The sequence below is a fragment of the Zalophus californianus genome, chromosome 5, assembly GCF_009762305.2.
Source record: "Zalophus californianus isolate mZalCal1 chromosome 5, mZalCal1.pri.v2, whole genome shotgun sequence".
Taxonomy (NCBI): domain Eukaryota; kingdom Metazoa; phylum Chordata; class Mammalia; order Carnivora; family Otariidae; genus Zalophus; species Zalophus californianus.
In genome coordinates this window covers 3586122-3602357 of record NC_045599.1, presented here as the reverse complement: position 1 = coordinate 3602357, position 16236 = coordinate 3586122, and the positions used below count along the sequence as shown (strand labels likewise).

The 16236-nt window shown below is 51.2% G+C and overlaps 1 protein-coding gene across 5 annotated transcripts in view; it reads left to right on the top strand.

The window, feature by feature from the left end:
* Positions 1-16236, top strand: part of COL23A1 (collagen type XXIII alpha 1 chain) — a 301959-nt gene that overhangs the window by 230146 nt on the left and 55577 nt on the right. For all 5 annotated transcript variants that reach the window (XM_027606800.2, XM_027606799.2, XM_027606798.2 and 2 more), the window contains exon 3: positions 8726-8770. In XM_027606800.2, the coding sequence (XP_027462601.1) occupies positions 8726-8770 (45 nt within the window). The remainder of the gene's footprint in view (positions 1-8725; positions 8771-16236) is intronic.

The following is a 16236-nucleotide window of genomic DNA, read 5'->3' as shown; positions in this document are numbered from 1 at the left end:
TGCTAAGTGGCCAGATTTTTCCTGAGCCACCATGCTGGCCACGCTCCACAGACCTCCAGCTGCCTGGCCTCACCTGCCCTTTTCTAGAACCTTCTGCGCGGCACAGGGCGGGGCTTGTAACCTGCAGGTTATGAGGAATTCTCATGAAAATCGAAGCTCCTACAAATGGCTTTTTAAGTTAAAAAATAAATAAAACAAAATTAAATTAAAATCTCATTCTCTGAAAGCAATAAATCCTGGCCTTCATTAAGTTCGGAGGGATACCCTGGCCCATGTGTCAGTGATTAAGGCTTTGGGGTGCACGGAGAGTTGAGGAATTTGGTTTATTTGGGGGGTGCTGGTTTCTGTGTGCCTCCCTGGATCCTGTTCTCCAACAGGAAATGGAATCTCGGGATATGATAGGCTCTGGGGAGGAGCTGATCTGCATGAGCATAGATCTGGGTCTGGCCAAGCCCCGGTCACCCCAGGCCCTCCCACCCAACAGCAGTTTCCCACAGCCGGTGACCCTGATGTACTCCCCACCTGCGCAGCCGTAATTCCTTAGGATCCAGTACCTTTCTTAGCCTGGCTCCAGCGCTTTCCATATGCAGGGCAACTTCTCAACCTCCACCTTTGAGAGCCCAGGAAGGTCCTTCTTTTTTCCAGAGTCCCTCCCTAAACTCCCCTTCCTTCCACTCCAGTCCAGCGGGCAGGTCAGGGCCTCTTCAGCCTTCAGAGATGCTCTCGTGGGAGGGAGGTACCATGGTGTGTCTTGAGCCCCGTGGGAGGGAAGTACCATGGTGTGTCCCGGCCCCTCCAAGGGGCTTTTCACTCTTCCTGTGAGTTTGCTTCATCCCTTCCATAGCCCGAGCCAAGGGCAGTGGGGAGGGGGCTCTGCCAAGCCCAAAGAATGGCCTGTGACCAGGTAACCCCAACATGGGGTACCCATGTGCCTTACAGCTGTCACTCAAAAGCATTCTTCAAGAAGTCCCTTGAAATCTCTGGGCTAAGACACACATCCCTTGACCAGAAGCCCTTCCGTGAGCCCCATCACTGATCCAGAAAGTATCCACCCACATTCTGCTTCTTCCCGAGTCCTTCTTGCTCTTGCCTCTGGATGAGACATTCCATATTTTTAGCGCTGGTACCTCAACCACGGTCCATTTCCCCGAAAATAAGGAACTGAGGCGGGCAGCCTTGGTGCTGGCCCAAACCTCAGCTCCTGATGAGCTCTGTGACTTGGACAGGTCACCTTCCTTTGGTCTCTGTCCCTGTTCACACCCACATCTCTGAGTGATGAGCAGGATTAAAGAGAGGGCAGAGGCACTCAGCGGGTGGCAGCGGGTCACCCCCCCCCCCAAGGCTCACTGCTCCCACCTCATGGGAGCCCTTCCCTCCGGGACCCTTGGGTCCAGTGCGCCACCGGCATGAGTCATAGGTCTGAACTCCTTGATCCTGTTTTAAACACTTTATTAAAGCCGCTCCTGACTCAGAGAGGAAGCAGCCTGGAAACAGCGGGTGCGTCGGATGGCGTGAGGAGGGCATGCCAGAATCCGGCTGGAGTCAGTACAGGCTGGTGCTGGTGGCAACATGTGGCCTTTTAATTCAATATTTAATTCACAGGCCTCTGAGAGCCATCCCCAGCCCCCTTCCTTTGTGTGTGGGTCCCATGTTCTAAAAACTATAATTATAATAAATACCAAGAAAGGGTTCTGGAACCTGTGGACTGGTGGGCACCTCTCACCTCCAACGAGCATCTCCTTGTGTGGGAGGCAGGCAGCAGGGTTTGGATGCACACGCTCGGGGTCTACACTGCACGGCCCCACCTGCTATCAGCTGTATGACTCAGAAGGTCAGTTCATCTCTCTGCGCCTCAGTTTCTCCTTCTATAAAATGGGGATGACAATGGTAGCTTTCCTGATAGGTTCACTGTGAAGAGTAAATGGGTCAATACCGTGGAGCCGAGATTGGTACCAACTGTAGAGCAAACAATAAATGGTGTTCCTCCCTGTTATTTTTATTAAACACCATCTGGGGGCCTCTAGGGCTGTCCGCTACTATCAGCTCCTTTGGAGAGAACAGGAGGGTCCACATTTGAGGCCCTCTGTGAATGTGAGGTTGGGGTCCCCCACCAGTCTGCCCCCCCCGCAAGATGGGCCCTGTTCATTCAGCCACTGAAGGGCATGATATCTAAGTGGGCTTGCCCGATCTGGTCATGGGGACTGTAGGAATCTGTCACCAGTCTGGACACAATCCCCGTCCCAAACAAACATTTCCCCTACCACCCCAGTAGCCTGTGGTCTTGGTTTTCCAAACCGCTTGAGGGCCTTCCAAAACACAGCAGGGCTCCCCGTAGCATGATGTATGGTGGAGCCTTTGGGCGCAATAAAGTCCTTCTGCAATGAGCTGTATTTGCTGAGTAAGAGGCCGTGATTTTAATTCCCGAAGGATGACATGGCCCTCGATGCTGGCCAAGCTCAAGCAACCTGCCAGGTGACCAGCTACTCCAGGAGGCAAAGCCCCTCCAGGAGGGCCGTGGCCCCCAGACCCTCCCCGAGGTGTCCATAGGACACACCTGCCCCCACTCCTGTGAGGGACAGGGGGCTTTGTTAGCCCAGGCAAGGAAATGAGCAGGGAGAACACTTCCCTTCCCCTGAGCAAGAGTTTCCAACTCCAAGATTGGTCTGAAACTTAAAAAACAAAATTGTCTCGGGAGGTGTTTTCATGATCTGGTCTTAGCCGCTCAAATCGAGGGACCTCCCCTGCCTCCTCTGCTCAGCACGCACCCCCACGATGGCCCCCGGGGCCTCGGGCAACCGCACGCAAGGAGCTCCAGACTGAAGGTCTAGAGCATTCAAACCACCTGACCCCCAGGCTCCTTCCCAGAGTTCTGGGAAGAGGGTCAGAGAAAGGGGCCCCCAGTGCCCATGAGGAGGGCCAGGTCCTAAGGCTGCAGGAGGCTCTGGACGCATCCTGGGATGATGATAAGAACTCAGCCTTGGTCACAACAACCCAGGAGTTCAGAGGACATGCGCCGGAGTCACACAGACCTGGGTTCGAGTCCCTGTTCTGCCATCTCCTCACTGTGTGACCTCGGGGACACCATCATGCCCCGTGACTACATAGGCCAGGCTCTCGGCAGACACTCACCTGTGGACAGCCGTCAGCCACACCGCCAACGACATTTCTGTGGTCTCTAAGAGGCCAACCTGAGTTCACACTCATGCTCCGGCCCTTGGGAGCTGAGAACCCTGGGAGCATTTGTTTTCTTTGTTTTAGCTTTTGGTAAAATACACACCACTTAAAACTTACCATGTTAACTATTTTTAAGTGTGACAATTCAGTGGCATTAGGTATATTCGAGGTGTTGTGTAACCATCACTGCGATCTATTTGCAGAACTCTTTCATCCTCCCGAACAGAAGCCCCGTCCCCATTAAACACTGACCCCCGTCTCCCCCACCCAGCCCCTGGTACCCGCCCTTCTGCTTCCTGTCTCTCTGAATTTGATGATTCCAGGCACCTAACATAAGGGCAATCAATCATACAGTATTTGTCTTTTTTGCAACTGGCGTATTTCACTTAAGATGACGTCCTCATGCTTCGTCCGTGGTGTGGCACGTGTCAGAACACCCTTCTTTTCTGAGGCTGAATAATATTCCATTGTGTGAACACAGCACATTTTCTTCATCTCGTGCCCCGTCCGTGGACATTTGGGTTTTTCCACCTTTTGGCTGTTACCTCTGACAACATTTCTTGACGTCTCTGAGTCTCCTTTTCCCCAGTCGTGAGGGAGAAGAGAGTGGGAAGAGATTAAAGCACTTTCTAGGGGCACCTGGCTGGCTCAGTCATTAAGCGTCTGCTTAGGTCATGATCCCAGGGTCCTGGGATCAAGCCCTGCATCGGGCTCCTTGCTCCGTGGGGAGCCTGCTTCTCCCTCTCCCACTCCCCCTGCTTGTGTTCCCTCTCTCTCTGTGTATCTCTCTGTCAAATGAAAAAAATTTTTTAATTAAAAATCTTAAAAAAAATAAAGCACTTTCTAGAACTGTGTATAGATTCAATAAGATGAATTGCACAAAAGCCTCTGTCCTCGGAGGAGCATGGGAAGGGCCGAGGACTGGGTGACCTGGAGAACACGGGGGCCTGGGCAGGCTATCCCCCACATGTCCAGGCCGTAATAAGGCAGACATAGCTGGAGGAGGAGTCCTGGAGGACGTTGGTGCCAGGGAGGCTCGAGGAGGCCACCACTTTGAGAGCCACCTCCTCAGGCTTCAGACCTCCAAGAGAGCCTTTCCGGGTGTGGGCCCCACATTGGATCTGGTCAGTGCGTGAGTTCTCCAGCCCAACCAGAGATGAGGTTTTTATGAGTTAGAAATGGTTCCATGTTGTCTGGCTTCAAACGGTACTTAAGAAAACCATCATCCTCCATGGTTACTTACTGGGCAGATGGTCGTCACGGGCATCCAGAATCATTTTGCAGCAAGTTGGAGCTCAGGCTGGGCCTGAAACCTCGGGATGTCTTTGAGAAACCCCATCCCCAGGCCGTGCAACCCCTGCATCCTGGTTCCCAGGTCCCCAGACAGACCATGAGGAGGGACATGGGAAACCCCCAGCCTGTCCATGCGTCGGGACTCAGACCCTGCCCACAGAGTCACTGACCTGCAGCTGCCATGTCTTAGGCTTTACCCACCCTGGGGGACACACAGGAGGCTGTTGACATCAGGGCGCCATGTTCTGAAGGCCCAAAGGCCCGTCCAGCCAGTTACTTCTTGGGATCCCCAATAGGCACCCTTTTTGTGCCTCTGAGCTGGCGCTTATGCCACGTGCTCTTCTGTTCAGTAGTTCGGCACGGCAGCCGTCTCCCCTAAAATTCCATCCGCGTGGGTCGGGAACCTGAGGCCCAGAGAGGCTGAGTAACCTGCCCCAGGTAAACAGCTTCCATGTCAGTCATGTCTTTCCCATCCTGCACTGCCCCCACCTGGCTGGTGTGTGTTGCCCACACCTCACGGATACCCCTGTGGGTGGCATCCCCCACCGCTGTGTGGGTCCCACGCAGCGGAGGGGAGAACAGCACGGTCTGGGCTTCATCATGCGCAGATTTTCCAGCTGGAACCGTTTTCCCAACAGCATCCTTAGGCAAGAACTGTCCTCCCCCTCAAAGCCTCAGTTTTCCCATCTGTACATAGCAGGCCAATCAGGACCTACTACTCCCAGATGCCTCCCAGGGCAGCCTGAATGTCTGAGTGTGTGCTGACGGTGGGAGAGGTTTTCCCACTGGAGAAAGGAAGGGAAAGAGAAAAAACAGCAAGGAGAAAGTTCTGGGGCAAACCACTGGGCCAGAGGCCTGCTTTTGCTTATTGGCACAAAAGGTTGACCAGTTGTCGATTTGTGAGTTGTTCACACTGAAGCCTCTAGTATCTGGTTTGGGCTGGTCTGGGAGAGGGTTCAAGAGCATCAGGTTCATTCTCTTCCTCTACCAAGGCCCTTTCAGTTGGGAGTCCTGTCCAACCTGCTGGGCCTGCAGCCCCACAGGCCCTGGATGCCTGAGGATACCCAGGCCCTGCCCCACTCCAGGCCTGCTGGGAACTTCCCCAAAGGCTCTGGGAGACGGGGCACCGCACCCTGCCTGGGCAGCTGCTTGCCTGTGAGCACCCCTCCTCCTTGGTCCCTCTGCCTAACCATGCCACCCAGGAGAACCACCAGACCAATCCATTCGTTCAGCCACCACAGCGGAGGCAAATGTCTTCATCTGGCTTGAGTTAATGCAGACAGAGAATTTTATAGTCGTACCCAGTAATGACCAGCAGGAAATCATGGTGTGCTTTAGCTTTCAGACCCAGGAAGAGCCTGGCTTACTGTCCCACCTGGGGGCCCCTTTCCTGCCTTGTCCCTCATCTCAGCCTGAGACCCAAGGCAAGCAGCCTTGCTGAGCCGAGCATGAGCTTCTGTGGCCTGGTGAAAGCTCAGAAGCCGGTGACCAGCGCCCTGGGCCTTGTGAGTGAAAGTGGGCCTTTTCCCTCCTACAAGCAGAGGAGCATGATGCTGTGTGTGCCAGTGGGGTTCCCATTCCCACACCCTCGCTCTCCCTGAAAACAGATGTGCCCAGAGAGGAGAAAGGGCCTAATACCAGGCCAGCTGCGCACAGGAGCTGGGAAGGAGACCGGGATGTATGTTTTGGCCACAACGGGCCTGAGATGTTGGTGAGATTCACATAGAGATGTTAGGTTGGCAGGTGACCGAGCGGCGTGGGCTCAACTGAGGTCATGGACCTGGAGGTGCTCCATAAGCTGCAAATCCCTCACCAGGGTGAGGAGCTGTTGTCTGTTATGAAAGTGCCAGAATCTCGGCCGTGCCAAGTCAACATGGCCCATGGGCGATTCCAGCACAAAACTCAAGGTCTGCGTCGGGTATTGAGGAAAAACAAGGGCCATATGACCGGCAGGAATTTCTGCTCTCAGAACTCAGGGCTGCATCACTTATATGGTCAAATGATCTTCAACAGAGAGGCCAAGGCTGTCCAGCGGGGGAAAGACAGTCTCTTCAACAAATGGTGTTGGGGAAACTGAATATCCACATGTAGAAGAATGACTCAGAGCCCTTACCTCACACCATACACAAAAATTAACTCAAAAGGTTAAAAAGGCAACAAAAGCAAAAATAGGCAAATTGGACTACATCAAACTTAAAAACTTCCATGCAGCAGAAGAAACCGTCAACAGAGCGCAAAGGCAACTTACAGAACGGGAGATGATATTTGCAAGCCATGTGCCTGATAAGAGGTTAATATCCAGAAAATGGAACTCTGGCCATTCAACAACAACAAAAATCCAACTAAAAAATGGGCAATGACTAAACATTTCTGCAAAGGAGATATACACATACAGATGGTCAACAGGCACATGAAGAGATGCTCAACAACACTAATTATTAAGGAAAGGCAAATTAAAACCACCATGCAGTATCACATTATACCCCTTAGGGCAGCCACTACCAAAAAATAAATAAATAAATTAATTAATTAATTAAATAAAATATAAAACAAAAACCAAGTGTCAACAAGGCTATGGGGAAATTGAAGCCTTCATTGGTGGGAACGTAAAATGGTGTTGTCAGCATAGAAAACGATATGGAGTTTCCTCCAAAAATTAAAAATGGGATTACTGTATGACCCAGTATATACCTACTGCTTGTAGGTATACATCCAAAAGCACTGGAAACAGGATCTTGAGGTGGTAGTTTTACCCACATGTCCATCCCAGCACTATTCACAATAGTCAAGAGGTGGAAACAACCCAAGCATCCATCACCGGACAAGATGAATGGATGAACAATACGTGGTGTATACATACGATCACCCCCAGACACCTGCAAAGGTTTTAGGGTGTAACATAGCACAAACGGGCCCCCTCCACATCCAGAGGAGTCTTTCTTCTCTCTCTCTCTCTTTTCCTTAAAGACCCTCCCTCCTCATCGTTCAGGAGTCTCCTGAACAAAAGTCTAGAAGGGCCGTTGGCCCTGGGCTTCTTCTGCTTTTCCACTCCGTCCCGATCCCTGGTCTGGGGCGCACAGTGACTGCCCGCTTGAAACCAGGAGGAAAGAAGGAAAATTCATACATACAATTTTTTTTTATTTTTTTAAAGATTTAATTTATTTGTTTGAGAGAGGGAGAGCACAGAGGGAGAGTGAGAGGGAGAAGCAGGCTCTCCGATGAGCAGGGAGCCTGACATGGGACTAGATCCCAGGACCCCGAGATCATGACCTGAGCCGAAGGCAGACGCTCAACTGACTGAGCCACCCAGGCTCAAAATTCACCCACGTGAATTTTTTAGTAAACCATCCTGCCTCGGACCTGATTCATGGACAGCCTCTGCTTCTTCCCTTTGGTTGTTCCGGGGATTTGGGAGGCAGGTTAAGGATGACTTTGATAGGAAAGAGCAGTTCCTTGCAATACCGACCGAGCCTGTAGATCTACCGCCCCCAGGGCCCCAGCAGGCCAGTGTGCAGCCGGTGGGCACCACGGACGGAGAGGTGTCACATGCATCTCAAACGGCAGTCTAGTACGTACACCTTCACTTCTGCACACCTTTTCCCCCAGCACCTGAGAAAACATCCCCTGACTCGGGGCCGGGGGCTGGTCGGCATTCTCCTCCTTCAGCATCGTGGTCGCTGGGTCTGGGGACTGACGTGAGCATAGTGGGGAGAAGGTGGAGGCAGGGTGGTCCGCATCACAAATTCAGAAAGGCTTCACAACCTATGGACGGAGGATGCGTTGGGGTGGACCTTAAGTGCAATCAATCACGAGAAATTCATGAGCCGCTCCCCCGGGGTTGTGGGGGAGGGGTGCGGAAGGTTCTGGAGGGCGGTGGACAGAACAGTACCTGCTGTTCCTGAGTTCAGGCATTTGGAAGGACACGGTAGTGTATGTGGTGTGTCGTCTCTAACATTTCACCTTGGGGGATATTAAAAAGCGTTTGTCGGGGCTTTCGTAAAAGGACTCCCAACCTCGCTCGGCTCTATTCTCCCAGATCCAGTTTCTCAGAGGCAGACTCTTCTGCCTTTGGAGTTCCAGGGAGTCAGTCTCTGGGAGTGGAGAATGACTCGTGAAAGACTGGTGACTGGATGGCGAGGAAGGGGAAGGATGCCGCCAGCAGGGCGGTGGGCGGTGGGCACCGGCGCGGGGTGGGTGGGCTGCACCCAAGCCTGCTGGCTTCCCTTCTCAACCAGTCTGTCTTTGCTCTCCTGCCCAGGCCCTCCCGGACGGCGCGGCAAGGCTGGAAGAAGAGGCGACCCCGGTGAGTCCCCGGTTTTCTTGGTTTCCAAACCCAGCCCTGGAAGTCTGCCCTTGACCTTGAGACCTGACCTGAGCCCTGGCCGGAGGTGCTGGTCCCCACCCTGCCCCATAACTCGGGATGCTCAGACCCGGAGCCAGGCCTTCCTCTCCCTTCCAGCTGACCATTGTCCCCCGAGGCATGGGTCCAGTACTGCCTTAGCTTCTCGGTATCTGCAGTTCTAGGGACAGTCCCTCTGTGCCCTTGGCCACTCCCTGAAGGTCACTGTCAGCCCCTGAAACATCCTCTTCCCTTTGTGGGGGCTGCCGATGGCCCTCCTGGGTGCGTCCCCTGCCCTCCCCAGACCTGGACTGTCCTTCCCCTGACTCCTCGACCTCCCTGCCACACAACCCGCAGACTCACCTCTACTCGCCACCCCCTCCCTCCGGCCACCTTCATTTCACCCAAAATGCACTCGCCCTGCACAGCCCCAACCCCCAAGACCGTGAGGATTCCAGACCCCCCTGCCCCCACGCCCACTCCCCACCTCGCCTTCCATCATCCCAGGCTTCTGGTCTCCTCACGGCCTTGCCGGTGACGTCAGCTTGGCCGGAGTCACCGCCGACCGCAGTGTCCCTGGCTCGGCGCCAGCCTGCATGTACTCCACATCTCCCAGCCCTCCCTCTCCACCTGTTCCCTAGGACCCCACTTGCCTCTCAAACCAGCCTGCCCGTGACCCTCTTCTGTCCTCTCTGCCACCCCCGGGGCTCCGGCTCCCCCATGATGCTTTCGATGCCTCCACCCCAGTCATCTCTGGGCCCTGAGGTTGGAGATGCCCCCCCAAACCCAGCACCCCCAAAACTCAGCACCCCCAATCCAGCACCCCAAACCCAGCACCCCCCAAAACAGCACCCCCTCAAAGCCCAGCACTGCCCCAAACCCAGCACCCCCCAAACCCAGCACCCCCCACAAACCAGCACCCCCCACAAACCAGCACCCCCACAAACCCAGCACCCCCACAAACCCAGCACCCCACAAGCCCAGCACCCCCCCAAAACCCAGCACCCCCCAAAACCCAGCACCCCTCCCCAGAACCCAGCACCCCCCAAAACCCAGCACTCCCCAAACCCAGCACCCCCAAAACCCAGCACCCCCACAAACCCAGCACCCCCACAAACCCAGAACCCCAAAACCCAGCACCCCCCAAAACCCAGCACTCCCCAAACCCAGCACCCCCACAAACCAGCACCCCCACAAACCCAGCACCTCACAAACCCAGCACTCCCACAAGCCCAGCACCCCCCAAAACCCAGCACCCCCCAAAACCCAGCACCCCTCCCCAGAACCCAGCACCCCCCAAAACCCAGCACCCCCAAAACCCAGCACCCCACAAACCAGCACTCCCACAAACCCAACACCCCAAAACCCAGCACCTCACAAACCCAGCACCCCACAGACCCAGCACCCCTCAAACCAGCACCCCACAAACCCAGCACCCCACAAACCAGCACCCCACAAACCCAGCACCCCCACCTGCTGTTCTCTGGCTCCCTGCCGTCCCAGGGAGACCTCCGGCCACTGCTTCCCTGTGCAGACCCCAGGGCAGCATCCTCGATGCCTTCCTTCCCCGTTCCCACGCCGAGTCCCGGTCAGTCTCCCCCTCCGAATACCTTGGACCCGTGCCCCCTTCTGTCCAGGCCACCACCGCCTCTCGGGGCTCTCCCCTCTCCTCCCACCATGTCCCCCACCTCCAGCTTCACCCAGGGGGTCGGAGCCTCCCACTCTGAGCCCGCCCAGGGTGTCTCATCCTCTACCTGGACTCTCGGCCCAAGCTCACTACCCTTTTGTCCTTATATCTAGAGAAAGCCTTCTCGAACCCGGCTGGCTGGGGGCTCTCACCCCGAGTCTTCAGAGCCCAGCACACAGTAGGCTCAGGGAAGGCAGGTACACAGAATAGGGAAGGAATGAACGCACCCATGCTCAGCCCCTAAGCAGCTTCACCAGGACCCCAGGCAGATCGCACCCCGCGGGGAAACGGGGCAGGTTCTCTCTGCGCCTCTGAGTCTTCTCCCGGGCCCTGGGCACGGGCTTCCTGCCCCCTGTACCACTGCATGCTTGCCTTATCTCATTCCCTATACAGAGGACTTACAGACAAGCTCCCTAGAGTTCCCTGCTAGGAAATGCCCTTCATGGATCTCTGCTCCTTTTGACTTCCAGAGCTGAAGGCTCTTTTGTGTTTGATTGCTAGGACTTTTCTTTACTCTGGGTTTTGTGTGTAATCACCCACAACCCACGCCCCTCCACACACACACTACCAGCTCTCCAAAAACACACAGCATCACTCAGTTCTCCTTTCTACCCTTGTAAAAGGTCTCATTGCATTTTATCGTAAGCTTCTGGTGTCCTTTTTGGAAGGAAATGAGGAATACTTAGGGACTTTTTTTTAGGATAAAGTATAATATTACTCAGCTTCCTCAAAAATCCATTTAGAATTCGGCCTCCACTTTAAGACAATCTAAAAGTCAAAGACAAGGATTTACTGGACTCTGGGCTGGGTCCTTTCAAGTTCTTCATCTAATGTGACCTTCACAGGGCCCTGCAAAAGATAAAAATATGGTATCATCCCCATTTTGCAGATAAGGAAACTGAGGCTCCAAGGGGATGTCTTGTGTAAGGTCAGCTGCTGGGCAAGGGGTAGGCAGGCCCTCCTCCCTTCAGTGACCTTTCCCACACGGGGTCCTGATTCTCTGCCTGTCAGGGAATGGTGTGAGCAGCACAGAGCAGATGTCCCTCTCGGATTAGCTTTGGCGGGGCCCCCTGTTTATTTCCAGATAGTTTCGCATACATGCACATCCTGGCTTTGGCGCCTTCCCTTGCACAAACCAGGCCTTTTCCTGCGTCCCAGGGAGAAAGGCTCTTTTTGTCTGGTGGGCCAGTATCTGGCCGAGATGCCTTCCTGCTGCTGCCGCCTCCGCCCCAGACCTGCAGACAGAGCTCACCCTGCCCGTGGGAGTCTTTGCCTGGAAAACGCCTCCAGAGCCCTGCAGTGTTTATGCGTCTCCATTGTAATGGAATGGATTTCTCATCTCCCCCATTTCTCAGCCCGAGAAGCCCAACACTGCTCTTGCACTCTGGGGTCCTCTTTCTAGGGACCTTGGGCAGGATCCTTTTTCCATCTAGACCCGCCTATCCCCAAGAGCCTCCACTCTCCCCGGCTCCCCCTTCCCCAGATACCTCCCTCTGTCCCAGCATTTCTACACCTGGCTGCAGGGGGTCTGCTCTGCACACCTGTCCTTCTCCAGCAAGGCAGGGGCTCCTCAAAGCCGGGACCGGACCCCTAGGCACTCAGGAGACAGTCAGTAAACGCTTGTTGACAGGAAAGAGGGAGGAAAGGGAGGAGGAAGTAAGAAAGAGGGACTGGTGGGTAAATGATGGATAAAGGGTTGGGAGACACAAGGACGAAGCAATCGAATGCTGCTTGGCTGGTGGCCATGCTACACCTGCGGAGGCAAATGGAGGTGCTCACCCCATCTCTGCAGCTGCCAGCCTTCGATCAGCAGTCTCGGTGCTAGGGTTCTATTGTTGTTGTCTTTACTTTAAATGGATTTGTGCATTTATTCGTGCCAGTATGCATTTGAAAGTACATCTATGTGCAGAAGAGATTTATTCATTCTACTAATGATGCTTCCTTTGCATTTGGATTTGAGGACCCTTAATTATGCATATTACACATGCGTTCCCCAGGAGTCTAGGGCTCTTAGGGTAGGAAAGAGTTCTATGAGTCCCACTGGAAAATTCTAGAACAGGAGCCATATAGTTGGCAAATGACTGTAAGAAGATAATCGTTGATGTTTTGTGTTCTGATTCATACAACAATGTTCTCTTCCTTTGTTCCGTGGCCCACGGAGACCATAGTATTGCCATTCCCTTCCTTCCCTGGACCGTGGGGGCCATTCTTAGGTCTCAGAGTTCCAGAAGTTTCTGGGATTTAAGAACTAAGACCAATCATGCAGGTCTGTCTTTGCCATGTCAGTGCTAGGGTTTTTAATCTACCCTGACCCCAAGAAACCCTTTCTAAAAATCCAGTGGAAGAAGCACTTCTGGAATGGTAGAGTAAGGACCTCTGAAAATCTGCTTCTCCATAAAAAGCAGCAAGAACACTAGAGGAAAAAATAGACCTTTTCAGAACTCTGGAAATTAATGTCTGGTAACAACCCAAGAAATGTTTATTCAAGACAAATATCTTGCTAAGAATAGTGAGGTTTGTAGCATTTTAACTCGCCCATTTCCCAGCCCCATGGTAGCCTTAAAAACCATCAATCTCACAACCACAGTACCTGTGAAAAGTAGCAGCCACTGAAGGAAGCAAAACAATTTGAAAATCCTAACTGCTCATTCCCAGAGATTTGTCATTATCTGTCAGCTTCCAGGAAAAGCCCATACATAGGACTTGTCTCTATTTGACCTGATGCAGAGCTCACTCACTGGGAAAAGCTCTATCCCGGAGTGCTTGCCAAAAACACTCAGCAGCAATTGTTTAACGTCACAGCTGCCTAAGGTAGCGACACCAGTTGGAACAAGGAAGAAGCTGACACAAACACTTAAATGAAAATCTAGGGGATGAGCCACCCAGAGGGGCTTTGAAATGCTCCAGCATATTGCTGGGACTCCAGAAGGCACATTCATGCGCAAGGCTGTGTACATGTCCACAAAAGACCTGAGAGAGCCCCAGTCTCACTTCTGGCTGACCTTGAGGCCCTGCTCAAGCAGGAAGTGAAGGCAAAGGCAGAATTGTAACCTGGCAGAGCACTGGAGTTGTGTTCCAACACACACAACGAGCCCCTTGGCACAGAATGGGAGACGTACTGGATCAAGGCATTAAAGGACACCTCTGTCTCAGCTGACCATTAAGCTAACCAAGAGAGAATTCAGAAACTGCACATGACAAAGAGTATGCACTTTGGAGAATTAGTCCAGGAAAACCCCTAAGCCAACAAAGAGCAACAATAATGACAAACAGCAACAACAAATCCTGGAAAGGAGGATGGATATCTAATTTCCAGAGTAGCCACATTAGATTCTTTGAAATGCCCAGTGTTTAACAAAAAATTGTGAGACACACAAAGATATAAGAAAGTATGGCAATGAAAAAGGAAAAAAAGCAGTCAATAAAAACCGTCTGTGAGGAAGCCCAGATGGACTTACTTGACAAAGATTTTTTTTTAAAGATTTTATGGATGTATTTGAGAGACAGAGAGAGGGAGCAAGCGTGGGGAGGGGGAGGAGAAGAGGGACAGTCTGCTTAGACTGCATGCTGAGGGTGGAGCCGGACACAGGGCTCAATCCCAGGACCCTGAGATCATGACATGAGCTGAAATCAAGAGTCGGACGCTCAACCGACTGAGCCACCCAGGTCCCCCTAAAAGATTTTATGTTGACTATTATAAATTATGTTTGAAGAACTAAAGGAAACCAAGTCTAAAGAATTGAAGGAAAGCAGAAGAGTTATGTGCCACCAAATAGAGACTATCAATAGATAAAAAGTATATTGAAAAAAATAGAAAATCTGAAGCTGTAAATTACAATAACTAAAATGAAAAAAATTCACTGAAGAGGTTCAACAGTAGGTTTGGGCTGGCAGAAGAAAGAATCAGCAAACTTGAAGATAGATCAGTTGAGATGATCCTGTCTAAGGAAGACAAAGAAAAAAGAATGAAGGAAAAATGAACAGAGTTGCAGAGACCTGAGGGACACTGTCAAGTATGCCAATATACATGTAATGGAGGCCTCAGAAGGGAAGAGAGAGAAAGAGGCAGAAGGAATATATGAGGAAATAGTGGCCAAAACCTTCCCAAATATAAACAAAAAATATTATTCTACACATCCAAGAAGCTTAGCAAACTTCAAGTAGGATAAACTCAAAGAGATCCACACCTAAGCACATCATAGCCACATTGCCAAAAGCAAAAAAATGAAGAGAGAATCTTGAAAGCAGCAAGAGAACAATGACTCATCACAGAAAAGGAATCCTTGGTAAGATTCATAGCTGATTTCTTTTCACGAAATCAGCTATTAATGAAAAGGATGAAAGCCAAAAGTCAATGCGATGACATATTCAAAGTGGTGAAAGGAAAAAAAAAACTGCTAACAGAGAAATCTACAGGAAAAGTATACTTCGAAAGTGAAAGAGAAATTAAGACAGGCCCGGATTTAAAAAAAAGTGGAGAGAACATATTTCTATCAGTCTGTCCTACAAGCAATACTAAAGTGATTCCTTCAATCCGAAGTGAAAGGACATGAGACAGTAATTTATTTTTTCAAGAGACTTATTTATTTGAGAGAGAGAGAGAGAGAGTGCCAGTGGGGGGAGGGGCAGAGGGCGAGAGAGAGAAGCAGACTCCCCGCTGAGCGCAGCCTGATGCAGGGCTCGACCTCATGACCCTGAGATCATGACCTGAGCCAAAACCAAGAATCAGCCACCCTACCAACTGCACCACCAGGTGCCCCTAGACAGTAATTTAAATCCACATACAGAAATAAAGAGCTTCATGAGGTAGCTACATAATATGAAAGACAGTATAAATGTATTTTTATTTGTAACTCTTTTCTCTCTTCTGATTTAAAAGCCAGTTGTGTAAAGCAATAACGATAAAACTGTATTGATGGGCTTATGATGTACGAAATAGTAATTTCATAAAAGTACACTAAAAGTACAAAGAAGGAGATAACTAACACAGCTATATTGGAGCAAAGTATTTGTTTACAACTGAAAGTAAACTGTTATTCATCCAAACCAAATTATTTATTAGGATGATAATTATAAACTCCAAGGCAACCACTAGGAAAAGTATTCCAAAAGTATGGCAAGAGAAACAAGAGAATTAAAATGGTACACTAGAAAATATCTATTTAACAAAAAAGAAGCAATAATGGGTCATAGAGGAACAAAACAGACATAAAACGTAGAGAAATTACATACCAAATGGGCACACATAAATCCTGTGTCCCAAGCAATTACATTAAATGTAAATGGATTTTAAAAGCCCCAAATACCCAAAGAAATCCTGAGAAAGAAGAACAAAGCCAGAGGCATCACGCTTCAAAACAGTATGGTACTGGTATAAAAACAGACACCTTTAGGCACATAGACCAATGAAACAGAATCCAGAGTCCAGACGTAAACCCACCAACAGAGCACAGTTTCCAATTTCTCCACCTCCTTACTAACACTTGTTATTTTTTTATAGTAGCCATGCTATATGAGGTGATGTCTCATTGTGGTCTCGATTTGCATTGCCTTCTTGCTGATGGTGTTGAGTGCCTTTTGGATCACACTACTTATTTATTTACTTTTTTATATAAAGAATCCACAGGGGCACCTGGGTGGCTTAGTTGGTTGGGCGTCTGCCTTCGGTTCAGATCATGATCCCACGGTTCTGGGATCGAGCCCCAAGTTGGGCTCCCTGCTCAGTGGGGAGTCTGCTTCTCCC